Source organism: Myxine glutinosa, chromosome 1 (assembly GCF_964187855.1).
Source record: "Myxine glutinosa chromosome 1, kmMyxGlut1.1, whole genome shotgun sequence".
Lineage (NCBI taxonomy): Eukaryota > Metazoa > Chordata > Myxini > Myxiniformes > Myxinidae > Myxine > Myxine glutinosa.
In genome coordinates, this window is record NC_136261.1 from 112,241,657 (window position 1) to 112,261,806 (window position 20,150).

The 20,150-nt window shown below is 46.0% G+C and overlaps 1 protein-coding gene across 6 annotated transcripts in view; it reads left to right on the forward strand.

Moving 5' to 3' along the window:
* Positions 1-6,286: 6,286 nt before the first annotated feature.
* SIRT7 (sirtuin 7) overlaps positions 6,287-20,150 on the forward strand; it is a 97,295-nt gene continuing 83,431 nt past the window's right edge. For 5 of the 6 annotated variants that reach the window (XM_078776271.1, XM_078776256.1, XM_078776251.1 and 2 more), the window contains exon 1: positions 6,287-6,741. In XM_078776271.1, the coding sequence (XP_078632397.1) occupies positions 6,628-6,741 (114 nt within the window). In that variant the 5' untranslated portion in view covers positions 6,287-6,627. The remainder of the gene's footprint in view (positions 6,742-20,150) is intronic. The other variant, XM_078776244.1, reaches the window with a different exon arrangement.

A 20,150-nucleotide genomic window follows, 5' to 3' on the forward strand; every position in this document is an offset into this window, starting at 1 on the left:
TGAATGATTGGGTGTGAGGTGTTCGTGTGGTGATTTGTATGATTGGGTGTGAGGTGTTCGTGTGGTGATTTGAATGATTGGGTGTGAGGTGTTCGTGTGCTGATTTGAGTGATTGTGTGTGAGGTGTTCGTGTGGTGATTTGAATGATTGGGTGTGAGGTGTTTGTGTGGTGATTTGAATGATTGGGTGTGAGGTGTTCGTGTGGTGATTTGAGTGATTGGGTGTGAGGTGTTCGTGTGGTGATTTGAATGATTGGGTGTGAGGTGTTCGTGTGGTGATTTGAATGATTGGGTGTGAGGTGTTCGTGTGGTGATTTGTATGATTGGGTGTGAGGTGTTGGTGTGGTGATTTGAATGATTGGGTGTGAGGTGTTCGTGTGGTGATTTGAGTGATTGGATGTGAGGTGTTGGTGTGGTGATTTGAATGATTGGATGTGAGGTGTTGGTGTGGTGATTTGAATGATTGGGTGTGAGGTGTTGGTGTGGTGATTTGAATGATTGGGTGTGAGGTGTTGGTGTGGTGATTTGAATGATTGGGTGTGAGGTGTTGGTGTGATGATTTGAATGATTGGTTGTGAGGTGTTCGTGTCGTGATTTGAATGATTGGGTGTGAGGTGTTGGTGTGGTGATTTGAATGATTGGGTGTGAGGTGTTGGTGTGGTGATTTGAATGATTGGTTGTGAGGTGTTTGTGTCGTGATTTGAATGATTGGGTGTGAGGTGTTGGTGTGATGATTTGAATGATTGGTTGTGAGGTGTTTGTGTGGTGATTTGAATGATTGGATGTGAGGTGTTGGTGTGGTGATTTGAATGATTGGTTGTGAGGTGTTTGTGTGGTGATTTGAATGATTGGGTGTGAGGTGTTGGTGTGGTGATTTGAATGATTGGATGTGAGGTGTTGGTGTGGTGATTTGAATGATTGGGTGTGAGGTGTTGGTGTGGTGATTTGAATGATTGGGTGTGAGGTGTTCGTGTGGTGATTTGAGTGATTGGATGTGAGGTGTTGGTGTGGTGATTTGAATGATTGGATGTGAGGTGTTGGTGTGGTGATTTGAATGATTGGGTGTGAGGTGTTGGTGTGGTGATTTGAATGATTGGGTGTGAGGTGTTGGTGTGGTGATTTGAGTGATTGGGTGTGAGGTGTTGGTGTGATGATTTGAATGATTGGTTGTGAGGTGTTCGTGTCGTGATTTGAATGATTGGGTGTGAGGTGTTGGTGTGGTGATTTGAATGATTATGTGTGAGGTGTTTGTGTGGTGATTTGAATGATTGGGTGTGTGGTGTTCGTGTGGTGATTTGAATGATTGGGTGTGTGGTGTTCGTGTGGTGATTTGAATGATTGTGTGTGAGGTGTTCGTGTGGTGATTTGAATGATTGGGTGTGAGGTGTTCGTGTGGTGATTTGAGTGATTGGGTGTGAGGTGTTCGTGTCGTGATTTGTATGATTGGGTGTGAGGTGTTCGTGTGGTGATTTGAATGATTGGGTGTGAGGTGTTGGTGTGGTGATTTGAATGATTGGGTGTGAGGTGTTCGTGTGGTGATTTGAATGAATGGATGTGTGGTGTTCGTGTGGTGATTTGAGTGAATGGATGTGAGGTGTTCGTGTGGTGATTTGAATGATTGGGTGTGAGGTGTTGGTGTGGTGATTTGAATGATTGCGTGTGAGGTGTTCGTGTGGTGATTTGTATGATTGGGTGTGAGGTGTTCGTGTGGTGATTTGAATGATTGGGTGTGAGGTGTTGGTGTGGTGATTTGAATGATTGGGTGTGAGGTGTTCGTGTGGTGATTTGAATGAATGGATGTGTGGTGTTCGTGTGGTGATTTGAGTGAATGGATGTGAGGTGTTCGTGTGGTGATTTGAGTGATTGGGTGTGAGGTGTTCGTGTGGTGATTTGAATGATTGGGTGTCAGGTGTTCGTGTGGTGATTTGAATGATTGGGTGTGAGGTGTTCGTGTGGTGATTTGAGTGATTGGGTGTGAGGTGTTCGTGTGGTGATTTTAATGATTGGGTGTGAGGTGTTCGTGTGGTGATTTGAATGATTGGGTGTGAGGTGTTCGTGTGGTGATTTGTATGATTGGGTGTGAGGTGTTGGTGTGGTGATTTGAATGATTGGGTGTGAGGTGTTCGTGTGCTGATTTGAGTGATTGTGTGTGAGGTGTTCGTGTGGTGATTTGAATGATTGGGTGTGAGGTGTTTGTGTGGTGATTTGAATGATTGGGTGTGAGGTGTTCGTGTGGTGATTTGAGTGATTGGGTGTGAGGTGTTCGTGTGGTGATTTGAATGATTGGGTGTGAGGTGTTCGTGTGGTGATTTGAATGATTGGGTGTGAGGTGTTCGTGTGGTGATTTGTATGATTGGGTGTGAGGTGTTGGTGTGGTGATTTGAATGATTGGGTGTGAGGTGTTCGTGTGGTGATTTGAGTGATTGGATGTGAGGTGTTGGTGTGGTGATTTGAATGATTGGATGTGAGGTGTTGGTGTGGTGATTTGAATGATTGGGTGTGAGGTGTTGGTGTGGTGATTTGAATGATTGGGTGTGAGGTGTTGGTGTGGTGATTTGAATGATTGGGTGTGAGGTGTTGGTGTGATGATTTGAATGATTGGTTGTGAGGTGTTCGTGTCGTGATTTGAATGATTGGGTGTGAGGTGTTGGTGTGGTGATTTGAATGATTGGGTGTGAGGTGTTGGTGTGGTGATTTGAATGATTGGTTGTGAGGTGTTTGTGTCGTGATTTGAATGATTGGGTGTGAGGTGTTGGTGTGATGATTTGAATGATTGGTTGTGAGGTGTTTGTGTGGTGATTTGAATGATTGGATGTGAGGTGTTGGTGTGGTGATTTGAATGATTGGTTGTGAGGTGTTTGTGTGGTGATTTGAATGATTGGGTGTGAGGTGTTGGTGTGGTGATTTGAATGATTGGATGTGAGGTGTTGGTGTGGTGATTTGAATGATTGGGTGTGAGGTGTTGGTGTGGTGATTTGAATGATTGGTTGTGAGGTGTTTGTGTCGTGATTTGAATGATTGGGTGTGAGGTGTTGGTGTGGTGATTTGAATGATTGGGTGTGAGGTGTTGGTGTGGTGATTTGAATGATTGGGTGTGAGGTGTTCGTGTGGTGATTTGAGTGATTGGATGTGAGGTGTTGGTGTGGTGATTTGAATGATTGGTTGTGAGGTGTTTGTGTCGTGATTTGAATGATTGGGTGTGAGGTGTTGGTGTGGTGATTTGAATGATTGGGTGTGAGGTGTTCGTGTGGTGATTTGAGTGATTGGATGTGAGGTGTTGGTGTGGTGATTTGAATGATTGGATGTGAGGTGTTGGTGTGGTGATTTGAATGATTCGGTGTGAGGTGTTGGTGTGGTGATTTGAATGATTGGGTGTGAGGTGTTGGTGTGGTGATTTGAATGATTGGGTGTGAGGTGTTGGTGTGATGATTTGAATGATTGGTTGTGAGGTGTTCGTGTCGTGATTTGAATGATTGGGTGTGAGGTGTTGGTGTGGTGATTTGAATGATTGGGTGTGAGGTGTTGGTGTGGTGATTTGAATGATTGGTTGTGAGGTGTTTGTGTCGTGATTTGAATGATTGGGTGTGAGGTGTTGGTGTGATGATTTGAATGATTGGTTGTGAGGTGTTTGTGTGGTGATTTGAATGATTGGATGTGAGGTGTTGGTGTGGTGATTTGAATGATTGGTTGTGAGGTGTTTGTGTGGTGATTTGAATGATTGGGTGTGAGGTGTTGGTGTGGTGATTTGAATGATTGGATGTGAGGTGTTGGTGTGGTGATTTGAATGATTGGTTGTGAGGTGTTTGTGTGGTGATTTGAATGATTGGGTGTGAGGTGTTGGTGTGGTGATTTGAATGATTGGATGTGAGGTGTTGGTGTGGTGATTTGAATGATTGGGTGTGAGGTGTTGGTGTGGTGATTTGAATGATTGGGTGTGAGGTGTTGGTGTGGTGATTTGAATGATTGGGTGTGAGGTGTTGGTGTGATGATTTGAATGATTGGTTGTGAGGTGTTCGTGTCGTGATTTGAATGATTGGGTGTGAGGTGTTGGTGTGGTGATTTGAATGATTGGGTGTGAGGTGTTGGTGTGGTGATTTGAATGATTGGGTGTGAGGTGTTGGTGTGGTGATTTGAATGATTGGTTGTGAGGTGTTTGTGTCGTGATTTGAATGATTGGGTGTGAGGTGTTGGTGTGATGATTTTAATGATTGGGTGTGAGGTGTTGGTGTGGTGATTTGAATGATTGGGTGTGAGGTGTTGGTGTGGTGATTTGAATGATTGGTTGTGAGGTGTTTGTGTCGTGATTTGAATGATTGGGTGTGAGGTGTTGGTGTGGTGATTTGAATGATTGGGTGTGAGGTGTTGGTGTGGTGATTTGAATGATTGGTTGTGAGGTGTTTGTGTCGTGATTTGAATGATTGGGTGTGAGGTGTTGGTGTGGTGATTTGAATGATTGGTTGTGAGGTGTTGGTGTGGTGATTTGAATGATTGGGTGTGAGGTGTTGGTGTGGTGATTTGAATGATTGGGTGTGAGGCGTTCGTGTGGAAGATGAGGGGGAGGGTTTGGGCCTGTCCATGTGTACCGCACTACGCTGACGAATCCGGGCAGCAGGGAAGCATGGGTAAGATTTGGTCCCCGGCTTGCTTTGGGGCGTTGGGGAGGTGGGGGGGGGGGGGGGTGGGGGGGGGGGGTACATGTGCAAACACCACATCTGTAGTTTGTGTGTGGACAGGTGATAGTATCCATGTGTAGTTTGTGTGGGGGTGATAGTGTAGGCCTACATGTGTAGTTTGTGTGTGGATAGGTGATAGTATACATGTGTAGTTTGTGTGTGGGTGATAGTATAAATGTGCAGTTTGTGTGTGGGTGATAGTATACATGTGTAGTTTGTGTGTGGGTGGGTGATAGTATACATGTGTAGTTTGTGTGTGGGTGATAGTATAAATGTGCAGTTTGTGTGTGTGTGATAGTATACATGTGTAGTTTGTGTGTTGTTGGATGATAGTATACATGTGTAGTTTGTGTGTGGGTGGGTGATAGTATACATGTGTAGTTTGTGTGTGGGTGGGTGATAGTATTCATGTGTAGTTTGTGTGTGGTTGGGTTATGGTATTCATGTGTAGTTTGTGTGTGGGTGGGTGATAGTATACATATGTAGTTTGGTGTGGGTGGGTGATAGTATGCATGTGTAGTTTGTGTGTGGGTGGGTGATGGTATACATGTGTAGTTTGTGTGTGGGTGATAGTATACATGTGTAGTTTGTGTGTGGGTGATGGTATACATGTGTAGTTTGTGTGTGGGTGGGTGATAGTATTCATGTGTAGTTTGTGTGTGGGTGGGTGATAGTATTCATGTGTAGTTTGTGTGTGGTTGGGTGATGGTATTCATGTGTAGTTTGTGTGTGGGTGGGTGATAGTATACATGTGTAGTTTGGTGTGGGTGGGTGATAGTATGCATGTGTAGTTTGTGTGTGGGTGGGTGATGGTATACATGTGTAGTTTGTGTGTGGGTGATAGTATACATGTGTAGTTTGTGTGTGGGTGATGGTATACATGTGTAGTTTGTGTGTGGGTGGGTGATAGTATTCATGTGTAGTTTGTGTGTGGGTGGGTGATAGTATTCATGTGTAGTTTGTGTGTGGGTGGGTGATAGTATTCATGTGTAGTTTGTGTGTGGGTGGGTGATAGTATTCATGTGTAGTTTGTGTGTGGGTGGGTGATAGTATTCATGTGTAGTTTGTGTGTGGGTGGGTGATAGTATTCATGTGTAGTTTGTGTGTGGGTGGGTGATAGTATGCATGTGTAGTTTGTGTGTGTATGGGTGATAGTACACACGTGTAGTTTGTGTGTGCATTCCTCATGTTCATGCCCCCTCCACTTATATTTCTTTGTCGTCTTAATAATTGTTTTTTTTTTTTTTAAACATGAACTGTATATCTATATAATATTAATATATATATATATATATACATATAATGTGTGTACATACACAAATACAGTACTGATCCCCCTCCCCCCTTCTTTTATCAGTGAAATTAAGTCGTTAGCCTGACTAATTTATTTAATGTCGTATTTGTGTAACGCAGGCATGATGGACCGAATGACCTTCTGCGTCAGCCTCTTGTTGTCGTTGGTTTAAAATGTACTTTTATACGCACAGGTACGTACTTATAAGCAATGGGGATGCACGGGACACGGGTACGGGGATATTGGCAGAAACTCTCAGATGTTGTGGGCCTTAATCACCTCCTCCGGTCGTCCTGCGTTAAAATATCTTGTTATTCCTTGCAAAGTTCAGCCAAAGTGTGTGACCGTGTGTGTTTGTGCGCGCAAAGTTCAGCCAAGGACCGATCGGATCGGGCTCGCCCTTCTGCGCATGCGCACCGACCGCGGATAGGATCCAATGACGTCTCAATGGTCCAACGTTCTCATTGCAATGAAACACAAGGAAGTCTCCATATATTATCATCTATTTCCACAACACGTTTGCGCGCGTGCGGGACTTTAAGTTTAAGTGGGTGAAATGGCGATTTGACCAACACATCGGAAGTTCCGAGTCCTCGGGAATGAGACTGCGATGGTGCGAGTGTGTGTCCGTCACAGGTCGTGTTCCGTTTGTCCATAATGTATGCGAGCTCAAGCGGTTGAGAAAATGTCCCAAGGTTGGTCAAGGAGCGACAGGAAGGAGGCGGACAGACTGATGCGGAGGCGGAAACTGGAGGAGAAAACCCGTCGACAGCAGGTATGCCCCGATTCCTTGGCTTCAGGCCTACGGTTATCGGCTATATTCTCGTCGGGACTAGGCACGTCGGGGCTTGGACGTAACGAAGCGGAAGAACCTTCTCATTTCCTCCTATTGTGTGTTGGTCCGAGTTAACTTGAATACTTTGTCACGTTTGTTGGTTTGGACGTTCGAACCAGCTCCAGCAGCACCGGGAACCACGTTCCACACCTGTTCCTGCCGCATGTCTTGCTTGAGTGACCACTGACCAACCGGAAGTGTCTGACACATATATTAATACACACACACACACACACACCTCATCTTTTCTGTGATTTAGTAATATAGCTGGGAATCCTTTTAACCAAACGCAGTCGTTTGCATTTTGTGAATTGACAATGCACAAAAACGTTTCCACAAAGATGCTGTTTCACACCTGCGTTGTATTACATTTGACTTCTTTATACAGGTATGTCCTTAATTTTGCAAGTTGTATGTTTCACCCAAGCCTGCTGTTGGCTTAGCGGTTAGGGTGCCGTCTTGGGATCCTCCTAATGTTGGCTTAGCGGTTAGGGTGCCGTCTTGGGATCCTCCTGGTGTTGGCTTAGAGGTTAGGGTGCTGTCTTGGGATCCTCCTGGTGTTGGCTTAGCGGTTAGGGTGCCGTCTTGGGATCCTCCTAGTGTTGGCTTAGCGGTTAGGGTGCCGTCTTGGGATCCTCCTCGTGTTGGCTTAGAGGTTAGGGTGCCGTCTTGGGATCCTCCTAGTGTTGGCTTAGCGGTTAGGGTGCCGTCTTGGGATCCTGGTGTTGGCTTAGCGGTTAGGGTGCCGTCTTGGGATCCTCCTAGTGTTGGCTTAGCGGTTAGGGTGCCGTCTTGGGATCCTCCTGGTGTTAGCTTAGCGGTTAGGGTGCCGGCTTGGGATCCTCCTGGTGTTGGCTTAGCGGTTAGGGTGTTGGCTTAGCGGTTAGGGTGCCGTCTTGGGATCCTCCTAGTGTTGGCTTAGCGGTTAGGGTGCCGCCTTGGGATCCTCCTGGTGTTGGCTTAGCGGTTAGGGTGCCGTCTTGGGATCCTCCGAGTGTTGGCTTAGCAGTTAGGGTGCCGTCTTGGGATCCTCCTAGTGTTGGCTTAGCGGTTAGGGTGCCGTGTTGGGATCCTCCTGGTGTTGGCTTAGCGGTTAGGGTGCCGGCTTGGGATCCTCCTGGTGTTGGCTTAGCGGTTAGGGTGTTGGCTTAGCGGTTAGGGTGTTGGCTTAGCGGGTGTTGGCTTAGCGTTTAGGGTGCCGGCTTGGGATCCTCCTGGTGTTGCTTAGCGGTTGGGGTGCCGGCTTGGGATCCTCCTGGTGTTGGCTTAGCGGTTAGGGTGCCGGCTTGGGATCCTCCTGGTGTTGGCTTAGTGGTTAGGGTGTTGGCTTAGTGGTTGGGGTGCCGGCCTGGGATCCTCCTGGTGTTGGCTTAGCGGTTCGGGTGCCGGCTTGGGATCCTCCTGGTGTTGGCTTAGCGGTTAGGGTGTTGGCTTAGCGGTTGGGGTGCCGGCCTGGGATCCTCCTGGTGTTGGCTTAGCGGTTAGGGTGCCGTCTTGGGATCCTCCTGGTGTTGGCTTAGCGGTTAGGGTGCCGGCTTGGGATCCTCGGATCCTGAGTTTGAATCCTGGTCAATCGCTGAATTAATGCCAGGGGGGTTGACTCCTTGTTGTGGATAGGTGATATAGTTTGTGTGTGGACATGCGATACTGTAGTTTGTATTCATTGATCGGGATGTATACAAACTAGTATACAACAACACAAACTACACATGTATACTATCACCAATGCACACACAAACTACAGATGTACACTAGTCATCCTTCCGAGGTTGGCAAATTGAGCACCAGCTTGCTGGGGTGAATTATCCTGGTGTGTACCCCCATTTAGAATAGGTACACCGTATCCCTGCGCATCGTATCCCATAAAAACATTACCTCAAATAGGGAACCATGATTGTCATGGGGCCCGCAAGGCTAACCCCCGCTCTAGCGGGGAAAATGGCCTTAAAACGATCATTCTTTATGTTTCACCCCAGTCTCTCTGTCGGCATGATGTCTCAAAAAGTTGTTGTCGAGTTAAGACAAAACTCGGTGAATGAGATGGTCAGGTGACAAGATCAAAGAGATTAGATTTTGATTCAGGTCCCGATCCAGATCCAGCCATCATTGGGATACAAAACGTGAACTGTTCAGCCTGTAGGAGGCATGTGCTCTACCGAGCTTTTAAAGCTTCAATATTTGGCTGACCTTCCTTCCATCCGTCCGTTAAAAATGAAGAAGAACCTTTATAAAACCACCGTGTTTAATTCTAAAGGGTTCTAAAGTGTAATTCCAGAGGGTTCTAAATGGTTCTAAAGGATCATTCTAATGGGTTCGAAAGGGTTCTAAAGTTGTCAGCAGCTGGAATTCCTGTAACCTTCATGGATTGCACACATACTGCCAAACTGTGCAGCTTCCTCCGGATACAGATGCAGTTTTTAGCTCACCTGGACCGAAGTTCAGGGGAGCTTATGCGGCGGCTCGTCGTCCGTCCGTCCGTCCGTCCATAAACACTTGAAACGTCTTCTCCGAAACCGCTGATGGGATTGCGACTAAATTTGGCACAAATTATATTTGTTGTGTTGTGACTAAAGTTTGTTCATGCATTTAAAAAAATCGGTTCTAAGGGGTCTACCGGGGGTCAAAGTGCATCCAGGTTTGACCCCCCCCCCCCCCCCCCCAAAATAGCAATTTGCTTTTTCTCTGAAACTACACACAATATTGCGATGAAACTTGACCACAACCTTCAACCCCCATGATGTACCGAAGTTTGTTCACGGCACAAAGAAAATCGAAGTTTAAGGGGGCCTATGATGGGGGTGGGGGGGGGGGGGGGTGGGAGGTCAAAGTGGGTCCAGGTTTGACCCCCCAAAATATATATTTGTTTTCTTCTCTGAAACTACACACACAATTTCAATGAAACATGTGAAACCTTCATCACCCGTGATGTACCAAAGTTTGTTCATGCCATTAAATGAAATCGGGCCCTGAGGGGGTGTATGGGATGGTTGTCCCTCAAAATAGGTATTTGCTTTTTTTTCTCAAAATATACACACGCAATTCTGATGAAACTTGACCAAAACCTTAATCACCGTGTTTTACCAAAGTTTGTTTCCAGCATTTTTTTAAAATTTGGCCGTGAGGGGTCTACTGGGGGGTTGCCCCCCAAAATAGGTATTTGCTCTTTTCTCTGAAACTATATACACAATTTCAATGAAACTTCACCACAACCTTCATCACCCGTGATGTACCAATGTTTGTTCAGGGCATTAGAAAAATTGGGGTCTGAGGAGGTATACAGGATGGGAGGGGAGGGGGGGGGGGGTAGAGGTTGCCCCCCAAAATAGGTATTTTTTTGTTTGTTTCTTTAAAGTCTTATGATTATGTTAGTATGATTCTACATGCTGCCCTGTCTTCGAGCAACCATTGAAATTGGTTTAAAATACCTTTAGTCAGTGTAGTATACTGTTTAGTCTACCAGGTGAGCGTCAGGGGTATTGCACCTATGTTTATTATTTTATGTGTCCGCCGACGAAGTTCCCAGAGGTATTATGTTTTTGGGTTGTCTGTCCATCCGTCCGTCTGTCCGTTGTAGGTTTTTGTTACTGCGATAACTTAAGAACAGCTGAAGGGAACTAAGTCAAACCTGGTGCAAGTATGTATAACGATGAAAAGATGAACTTATTAGATTATGGGGTTAAGAGGTTTGGTAAACATTATGTTACTGCACTAACCTGTGAACCAGTGATGGGATTTTGACCAAACGTGGTATCAGTATATACTATATTTAATGATTTAATAAAGTGGGCGGAGGCATATTAGGTGACGTCGAATAGTGCCGTTCTAGTTCTTAATGGCTTTCAGCTAAGATGATTGTTTTAATATGTCATTTAAATGAGAAGTTGTACATACAGTTTTCCGTATTGATTAAATTTCATTTTGATTATTCAAACTTTACATTTTGATCGTAAAATCCAGTAATGAACAGTTCCTTCTTTCTAAATCAACAAATAAAACCTGGAGGTGAAATACAGCACATTCAGTAAGTCGTAGGCCTGTATTCAGCTTTACTTGTGATATCCATGGAAAAATACACATTTCAAAACCTTTAAATTAAAGGGAAAAAGTGAGTGGAGATAAAGCATGTTACAAAAGTACAAATTATATAAAAACTAGTATAAGAGCCCGTCAAAATAACGGGTTGGAGTTATTTTATTGGAAACATTCAAGGAGACTGGAAGATATGTCTGAGGTCATGCTTAAATTTTTTTTGTGGTCCGCTAGCATTTTTGGCGGCCCAACCGTATATTATTTGGTGGTGAATCAAAGTTCATAAAAAGCAGTATCCACGTTTAAATTACTATTTTTCACGACACCTACACATCAGATTTCAAAGCTTTCCTTACCAGTTACCTCGCAACTTGTAATCATCAGATCACAGAACACTCCCGTCAGCTATTCAATCATCTACCTACTAACTTACAGTAAAATATAACTCGGCCAATTTTAATGTTTGCTGAAGTAAAATTTCTTCATATATTCACCCATTTATTGCGTATTCCAAAACAATTGTTCACTCTATATAAAATCATGTTTATATCCATTTGTTGATGTAGTCTTTTGGGTCCTCGGGATATTTTGGGTCCTTGAGATATTTTGGGTCCTCGTGGTCTTTTGGCTCTTCTGGGTATTTTGGATCTTCGGGGTCTTTTGGGTATTTTGGTTCCTTGCTGTGTTTTGTATCCTGAGGTCTTCTGGCTCTTTTGTGTCCTTGGGATCTTTTGGGTTCTCTGAGTCTTTTGACCGTGGTGTACACACAGTCATGTTAAAAGATTGGCCTTGGGCATGGACGTCTTCATTTCCCATCTTCAAAACCCACGGGCATGGACGTCTTCATTTAGATGTTGCACATTCAGTTTTACAAACTGGTTACTGGCAATTTATCAGATCCACAAATGATGTAATCTACACAATGTATTTACTTCTGATAACATGTGAATGCATGTGCGTGCACATGGGAAATACAGTTTGAAATGTGTTATTACATCTCGTGTAAAAAGCGACATGAAGAGCTCAAATCCTCTCCCTCCAACATCATGCACACTGCACCAGGGAGTGGATCACACACAGGGGAGTGGGTCACACACACACACACGTGGGAGTGGGTCACACACACACACACATGTGGGAGTGGGTCACACACACACACATGGGGGAGTGGGCCACACACACACACACATGGGGGAGTTGGTCACACACACACACACACACACACACACGGGGGAGTGGGTCACACACACACACACACACACACACACACGGGGAGTGGGTCACACACACACACACACACACACACGGGAGTGGGTCACACACACACACACGGGGGAGTGGGTCACACACACATACACGGGGGAGTGGGTCACACACACACACACGGGTGAGTGGGTCACATACACACACACGGGGGAGTGGGTCACACACAAACACATGGGGGGGGGGTCACACACACACACACACACACACACATGGGGGAGTGGGTCACACACATATGGGGGAGTGCATCACACACCCACACACACACACGGGAGTGCGTCACACACCCACGCACACACACAGGAGTGGGTCACACACACACACACGCACACACACACATGGGGGAGTGGGTCACACACACACACACACACACATGGGAGTGGGTCACACACACACACAGGGGAGTGGGTCACACACACACACACACACACACACGGGAGTGGGTCACACACACACGTGGGGGAGTGGGTCACACACACACGTGGGGGAGTGGGTCACACACACACACACGGGGGAGTGGGTCACACACACACACACGGGGGAGTGGGTCACACACACACGGGGGGGAGTGGGTCACACACACACACGGGGGAGTGGGTCACACACACACACGGGGGAGTGGGTCACACACACACACGGGGGAGTGGGTCACACACACACACGGGGGAGTGGGTCACACACACACACAGGGGAGTGGGTCACACACACACGGGGGAGTGGGTCACACACACACACGGGGTAGTGGGTCACACACACACACGGGGTAGTGGGTCACAGACACACACACACACGGGTGTGGGTCACGTACAAACACATGGGGGAGTGGGTCACACACACACACACACATCGGGGAGTGGGTCACAGACATACGGGGGAGTGGGGTCACACACACATTGGGGGAGAGTGGGTCACACACATGGGGGGGGTGGGTCACACACACAAGGGGGGGGGGGGGAATGGGTCACACACACACATCTGGTTTTTTCATTTCTGTTCCTCACAATTCTGTCTCTCACTTATTCACAGACACACACGCACACATACAAATACATCCACACACATCCACACACTTATATACACATATACACATGTGTACATCCACACACATCCACACACACATGTACACCCACACACATGCACACACATATACACATACATACACACACACATATACACATATACACATACACACACACACACATATATATACATACTGTTATGGATTTGTCACTTTCGTTGTGGTGGTTTGCATCCACTGTAAATATTTCTGATTCCATGTACTATTATTGTTTTCAAAAGGTTTATTGTTCATGAACTGTTTTCAAAAGGTAAAAAAGTTAAGGTTAAAAGAAACAGGAAACCGGATCGGGAACCGGGTGACGAAGAGGAAGAAGAGAGAAAAAAGGGCGGAGCGAGTGAGTCGGACAAGAAGGAGCCGAGCTACTTGCGGTCTGGAGCGAACGTTGGCGAGCAAGAGTCACAAGCAAACTTTCGGGTTTCCGGGAAAGGGATTCCTGCGACAGAGTTGTCATCGCTGTGACCGATCAACCTGCGTGTCAGGTTTTTGGCGGTGGATTCTGAGGAGAATTATCGCCGGGCCATTACGTCTCAAGAGCGGGTTGTCGGCCATTTTGACTCGCGCAGGATTTGTGCTTCCCTCGTGGTTTCGTCTCTTTTCGACCATTTTCACCGCATTCAGACGTCGATCTGGGGCGTGTGTGTGACATGGCTTTTTGAAGGTTAATTCGTCCATACCCGAGGGTGTGATCTCTCAGTCGCCTGTAGGGCGCCTTTGGATTTCCCAGTCGCCTTGAGGGCGCCTTTGTACAACTTCGGCTGTGTGACTGTACTTGCCATCTGCACGGGATTCTGGTCTCGATTGCACATCGTTCTGGCGATCGCTGGAGCGAATCAACTTCATCTTGAAGCCGGAATAAGAGACATTGGGGAATGTTCTTGTTTCACTCACTTGGAGCACAGTGAGTTATATATTACAAAACTGATGGTACCATCATAGGACATATTGATTGTACTTTTGAATACTATTGTTGTTGTACTGTTATTCTTGTGTGATCTTAATACAATATTTGTTTGTGAGTAACAATTGGGGTGGCTTCTCCATTGATCTTTGACACACAGAATAACACATTTTTCTGCCGTGACTCCTCTCAGGGCTCGGAGGTACACCGTGACCAGGGGGTCGGGGAGGAGCATGTAACAGAAATTGGAGGCTCGTCTGGGATTAAATTCCCTGATAACATTCGTCCGGGATAGAATTCCCTAACATTCCCAGAATTCCCAAATTTGGAATTTTTCTAACATTACCAAATTTTTCAAAAAATTTGGAAATTTTTGTGTGAAGGTTAACAGGTGCTAACTAATAGTCACCATGGTGTTTGACACAGAAAAGTTTGCGGCGTCCCCTAATGAGGCACAGTTCCTCGCGTTAAAAAGATCGGAACTCTTGAGATTGGCCAAACATTTTAACTTGGAGGTCCGAGCTCATATGAAGAAAGCAGAGATGCAGACATTGGTGGTAGAATCTCTGGTGGGACAGGGAACATGGACAGAGGTAGCCTTGGATTGGTTACCCGAGGAAAAAGAAAATGTGGAGCTCTGGAAAATGGAGATGCCATGCAGAGCCAGGAAAGGTTAAAAGAGTTGGAATGGAAAGCCAAGGAGAGAAGAGCAGAGGAAAGGAGAACTGAAAGGGAACTCAAAGAAAGAAGAGAAAAGGAAAGAGCAGAGGAAAGGAGAGCTGAAAGGGAGTTAAAGGAACATGACATGGAGTATCAGAAGGCGAAGCTAAACTCAAGGAGCTGGAATTAATGGGAGAACGGAGAGAAGTCGTATCCATGCCGGCTAGTTCGACAACTAGTCAGAACACCTGGGATGTTAGTAGGCATGTGAGGCTGGTTCCACCCTTCAATTAAAAGGAGGGAGCCAAGTTTTATTTTTACATTTTGAGAAGGTGGCTCAAATGCTAAAATGGCCTGTGGGGTACTGGACTATGTTAGTGTAAAGTGCAAGATATATTTTTGGCTTTACCGATTGACAAATGTACAGATTATGAGGAAGTGAAGAAAGCCATTCTCAAAGCCTATGAATTGGTCCGTGAAGCTTACCGGCAAAAATTCCGGAATGCCAGGAAGAGGGAGAGTGAGACCCATGTGGAGTTTGCCAGAATGAAGGAAACCATGTTTGATCGGTGGTGTGATTCGAAAGGGATTGGGAAAGACTTCGAACTGTTGCGACAATTGATCTTGGTGGAGGAATTCAAACAGCGTGTCCACGACAACATTAAAGTACATCTGGAGGAAAAGAAAGTACCAGAGTTGTATGAGGCAGCAACCGTGGCAGATGACTATGCCTTGACACACAGGATGGGGTTCCACAAACCTAACTTCCCACCCAGAGTTCACCAGGGGAGTTATGGTACCTCCGGTGCGGAGAACGGATATTCATGGGGGCAGCCTAGAGATGACTATGAGGACAAATCTGATACCGCGACTTTTTGGGATCAGAAGACAACAGTTCCAAGACAGACTTATCTTCCGGGGGGGCTCGGGGCAGACCACGAGTGTATCCTCCGGGCCGACTTGCGCTTTTTGCAAGAAACCTGGACACTTGATGTCCCAATGTTATGCCCTGGAAAGGAAAAATCAGGAGCGGAGTCAGACTAGTACAACTCCGAATGCATTTGCAAATGCGAGAAATTGTCCTTGGAGGACAGTGCCTTGTGAAGGTTCCCATGCCAAAGTTACGGCAGCACAGAATGACCTTGTTCAAGAGGGTTACAAACCTTTTATTTCAGAGGGGTTTGTGTCACTGGATGGAGACTTGACTAACCAGAGACCTGTTAGGGTATTGAGGGACACAGGAGCACATCAATCTTTGATGCTTGAAGGCATTTTGCCATTGTCAGAGAAGACGGCAACTGGTGTTAGTGTTCTTTTACAGGGGGTTGGTGGCTATGTTAAAGCTCCACTTCATGTCATCCATTTAAAGTCTGATTTGGTGTCAGGACCGGTCACCGTTGGTTTACAAGCCACTCTTCCTGTAGAGGGAGTCTCTTTTCTTATCGGGAATGATTTGGCCGGTGGTCGAGTTTCTGGTAATCCAATGTTTGTTGGAAAGCCTAGTATGGAAAATAACACTGCACAGTTAGAGCAGGAGATTCCGGGTATCTTTCCATCCTGTACCGTGACTCGTGCTATGGGTAGGAAGCGCTCTGAAGAGAAGGAGAAGGTACTGACGTCACGCTTTGCATAGGCACGTCTTGTCAAGTACCCTGAAACTAAGTGTCAGCACACACGAGTCATGAATGGAGGCAATGTTGGCAAGCTCTTTGTGGGTGGACTGAACTTCAACACAAGGGAAGATGTTCTGGACTCTGTCTTCGGCAAATATGGACCTCTCTTGGAAGTGTTGCTGATAAAAGACAGGGAGACGCAAAAGTCGAGAGGGTTTGGCTTTGTCACGTTTGAAAACACAAAGGACGCCAAAGATGCAGAAAAGGATTTGAATAGCAAGGATTTGGATGGTCGGACCATAACAGTAGAGAAGGCAGGCCATGGGCGTCGAGGGGGCTACAGAGGAGGAAAACGTGGGGGTAGTTTCTGCGGCCACTACTACACCCGGGGTGGGTGTAGTAGTGGCCGCAGTCGAGATTACTATGGAGGCTCCCAGAGTTACGGCAGCTCCCGAAGGGATGATTATCAGGGTAGTGGCCGAGAAGGAGACCGCTATTCACGTGACTACAGCGACGAGCGCTCCAACCGTGATTATTATGAAAGTTAGGAAGAGTTTGAAGCACTGAATGCTGCGGAGCAGCCAAGCCAAGATTCCTCCATGGATTAACCGTGAACTCCACGTTCCTAAAGGCGTCCATGTAGTGAATACTTCCAGGCCTCACCACCCAACCACCATGAAACCTGGCTCTCAGCTCGGCCTCCCTAAAAAAGTGCTATCGATTTGCTTGACTTTGGATTTTTGATCACAACCCCTTAACCTTCATTCAAAAAAAGGAAAAATTAATATCAGAGGTTGATGAGATGGAGTTTGGCTTTGCAGGAGTTCAACTTGGAAATTGAGCATGTAAAGGCCAGGGACAATGTCGTTGCTGATGCTTTGTCCAGAATGAACTAACTTTGGAAATCTCTGCAGGTTGTTTGAAGTTTTGTTGCTTTATTTTTGGGAAATATTGATTATCGTTGCTCACGGGAATTGATGATTTGGGTGTGAGTTTACTTTTGTTTGTTGGGAGAGTTTTGCCTACAAAGAAAGTTTTCACTATGTTCAAACTTGTTTTTCTTGAGGGGGGGAAGTGTTACGGATTCGTCACTTCCGTTGTGGTGGTTTGCATCCACTGTCAATATTTCTGATTCCATGTACTATTATTGGTTTCAAAAGGTTTATTGTTCATGAACTGTTTTCAAAAGGTAAAAAAGTTAAGGTTAAAAGAAACAGGAAACCGGATCAGGAACCGGGTGACGAAGAGGAAGAAGAGAGAAAAAAGGGCGGAGCGAGTGAGTCGGACAAGAAGGAGCCGAGCTACTTGCGGTCTGGAGCGAACGTTGGCGAGCAAGAGTCACAAGCAAACTTTCGGGTTTCCAGGAAAGGGATTCCTGCGACAGAGTTGTCAACGCTGTGACCGATCAACCTGCATGACAGGTTTTTGGCGGTGGATTCCGAGGAGAATTATCGCTGGGCCGTTACGTCTCAAGAGCGTGTCGTCGGCCATTCTGACTCGCGCAGGATTTGTGCTTAGCTCGCGGTTTCGTCTCTTTTTGACCATTTTCACCGCATTCAGACGTCGATCTGGTGCGTGTGTGTGACATGGCTTTTTGAAGGTTAATTCGTCCATACCCGAGGGTGTGATCTCTCAGTCGCCTGTAGGGTGCCTTTGGATTTCCCAGTCGCCTTGAGGGTGCCTTTGTACAGCTACGGCTGTGTGACTGTACTTGCCATCCGCACGGGATTCTGGTCTCGATTGGACATCGTTCTGGCGATTGCTGGAGCGAAGCAACTTTGTCTTGAAGCCGGGAATAAGAGACATTGGGGAATGTGCTTGTTTCACTCACTTGGAGCACAGTGAGTTATATATTACAAAACTGATGGTACCATCATAGGACATATTGATTGTACTTTTGAATACTATTGCTGTTGTACTGTTATTCTTGTGTGATCTTAATACAATATTTGTTTGGGAGTAACAATTGGGGTGGCTTCTCCATTGATCTTTGACACACAGAATAACACATTTTTCTGCCGTGACTCCTCTCAGGGCTCGGAGGTACACCGTGACCATGGGGTCGGGGAGGAGCACGTAACAATACACACATACACACATACACACACACACACACACGGGGGAGTACGTCACACACACACACACACACACACGGAAAGTCGTGCGAAAACAAAAAAAAAATTAAAATAAACATTTCACGATTTTATTTCCTGTTTCTATGAAATGCCTTTTCTTTGGGCGGTGTATAATCGCTCCGAACGAAACAAGCATTACCTGGTTACAAAGTAAAAATAGATTTAAACCAAAAGTTATTAATAAATATTATATTCCATAGTTAGTTTACATTATTATGTACATTTTTGAAGTACTGTATTGTTTCATTCCATGGTTGGAAAAGAATATGAATATGAATGATCGTTTTAAGGCTATTTTCCCCGCTAGAGCGGGGGTTAGCCTTGCGGGCCCCATGACAATCATGGTTCCCTGTTTGAGGCAATGTTTTTATGGCCGGATGCCCTTCCTGACGCCAACCCTTGGTCGCCTCTTACGATGCGCAGGGATACGGTGTACCTATTCTAAACCGGGGTACACACCGTGCTGGTTGGAAAAGAGTTGACTCGTTTTAAACAAACACTGTGTATACACCCCCAGGAACATGGAAAAATATAATTAGACATCGGTTCGATCCCGAAATTCAGTATTCAGTCGCTGTACTTTTACGAAGTAATAATATAAATAATGAAGTCCTGGAAACGTTTTCTTCTCTCCTTCTCCTCTCCATCTCCTCTCCTTCTCCTCCTCTCCTTCTCCTCTCCAGCTCCTCTCCTTCTCCTCTCCTTCTCCTCTCCTTCTCCTCTACTTCTCCCTCTCTCATTCCCCTCTTTCATTCTCCTCTCTCCTTCCCCGTGCCCACGTAACAGTCAACACATTCAAATCGGCTGTTGGAATACATTTGCCGATTTTTGCAACTTTAGCTGAAACTGAGACTTGAACCACCCAGCGACTGTGATGATAAATCCATGAGGGAGACTCAATGAACTTTATTTTACAGGCCTTTGAAAATGCATTTCGTTCTATAAACGGTAACTTTCATCGAATTTTCTTCCCGTTTTTTTTCAACCGAGTCTAAAACCATGTTAGCGACTGTGAAAAATGAAATGAGATATCGAATTAGAGTTGAAATAAAACTGAGAGAGAGAGCAAGGCACCACAGGCCTGACAAAAGAGGCCTCAAAGCTATGCGAGTCAACAAAATGGTGGATATTTGTTTTTGAAGCCCCTCCCAGACTGGGTATAGCCACACCCCCGGACAGACTCACAGACTCACAGACAGATGCACAGAATCACCCACGGAGAATATAATATAGATAGAAAGACCATCAACCTGCCTGCGGTAAGAGAGTAAAAAGCCCTCAGATTCGGATTAATCGCGGGAGATACCAATGATCCGAAAAGCCTTGGTTTCTACTGCGTGAAGCTGAGCTAGGTGTGAGGCAGGAGCACCAGCCCAGGGAGGACAGCAGTACTCCATCAAGCTGCGGATAAAAGCTTTGTATGTGGTGAGTAGCTCAGTAGTGCCAAGAAAGGACTTCACACAATGGAGGATGCTAAGTCAGCGAATGGCTTTGGAGGCCAGCTCGGAAATATGGCTTTCCCAGGAAAGATCATGGCAGATAGTGATACCCAAAAGCTTGAGTGACGGAAATTATTCAAGAGGAATGTTGAGAAAGTAGATGGGAGGGTTTTCCAGATGGTCATTTTGGAGAGACAAGGTGAGAGCGAGATTTGTCAGGATTGAAAGACA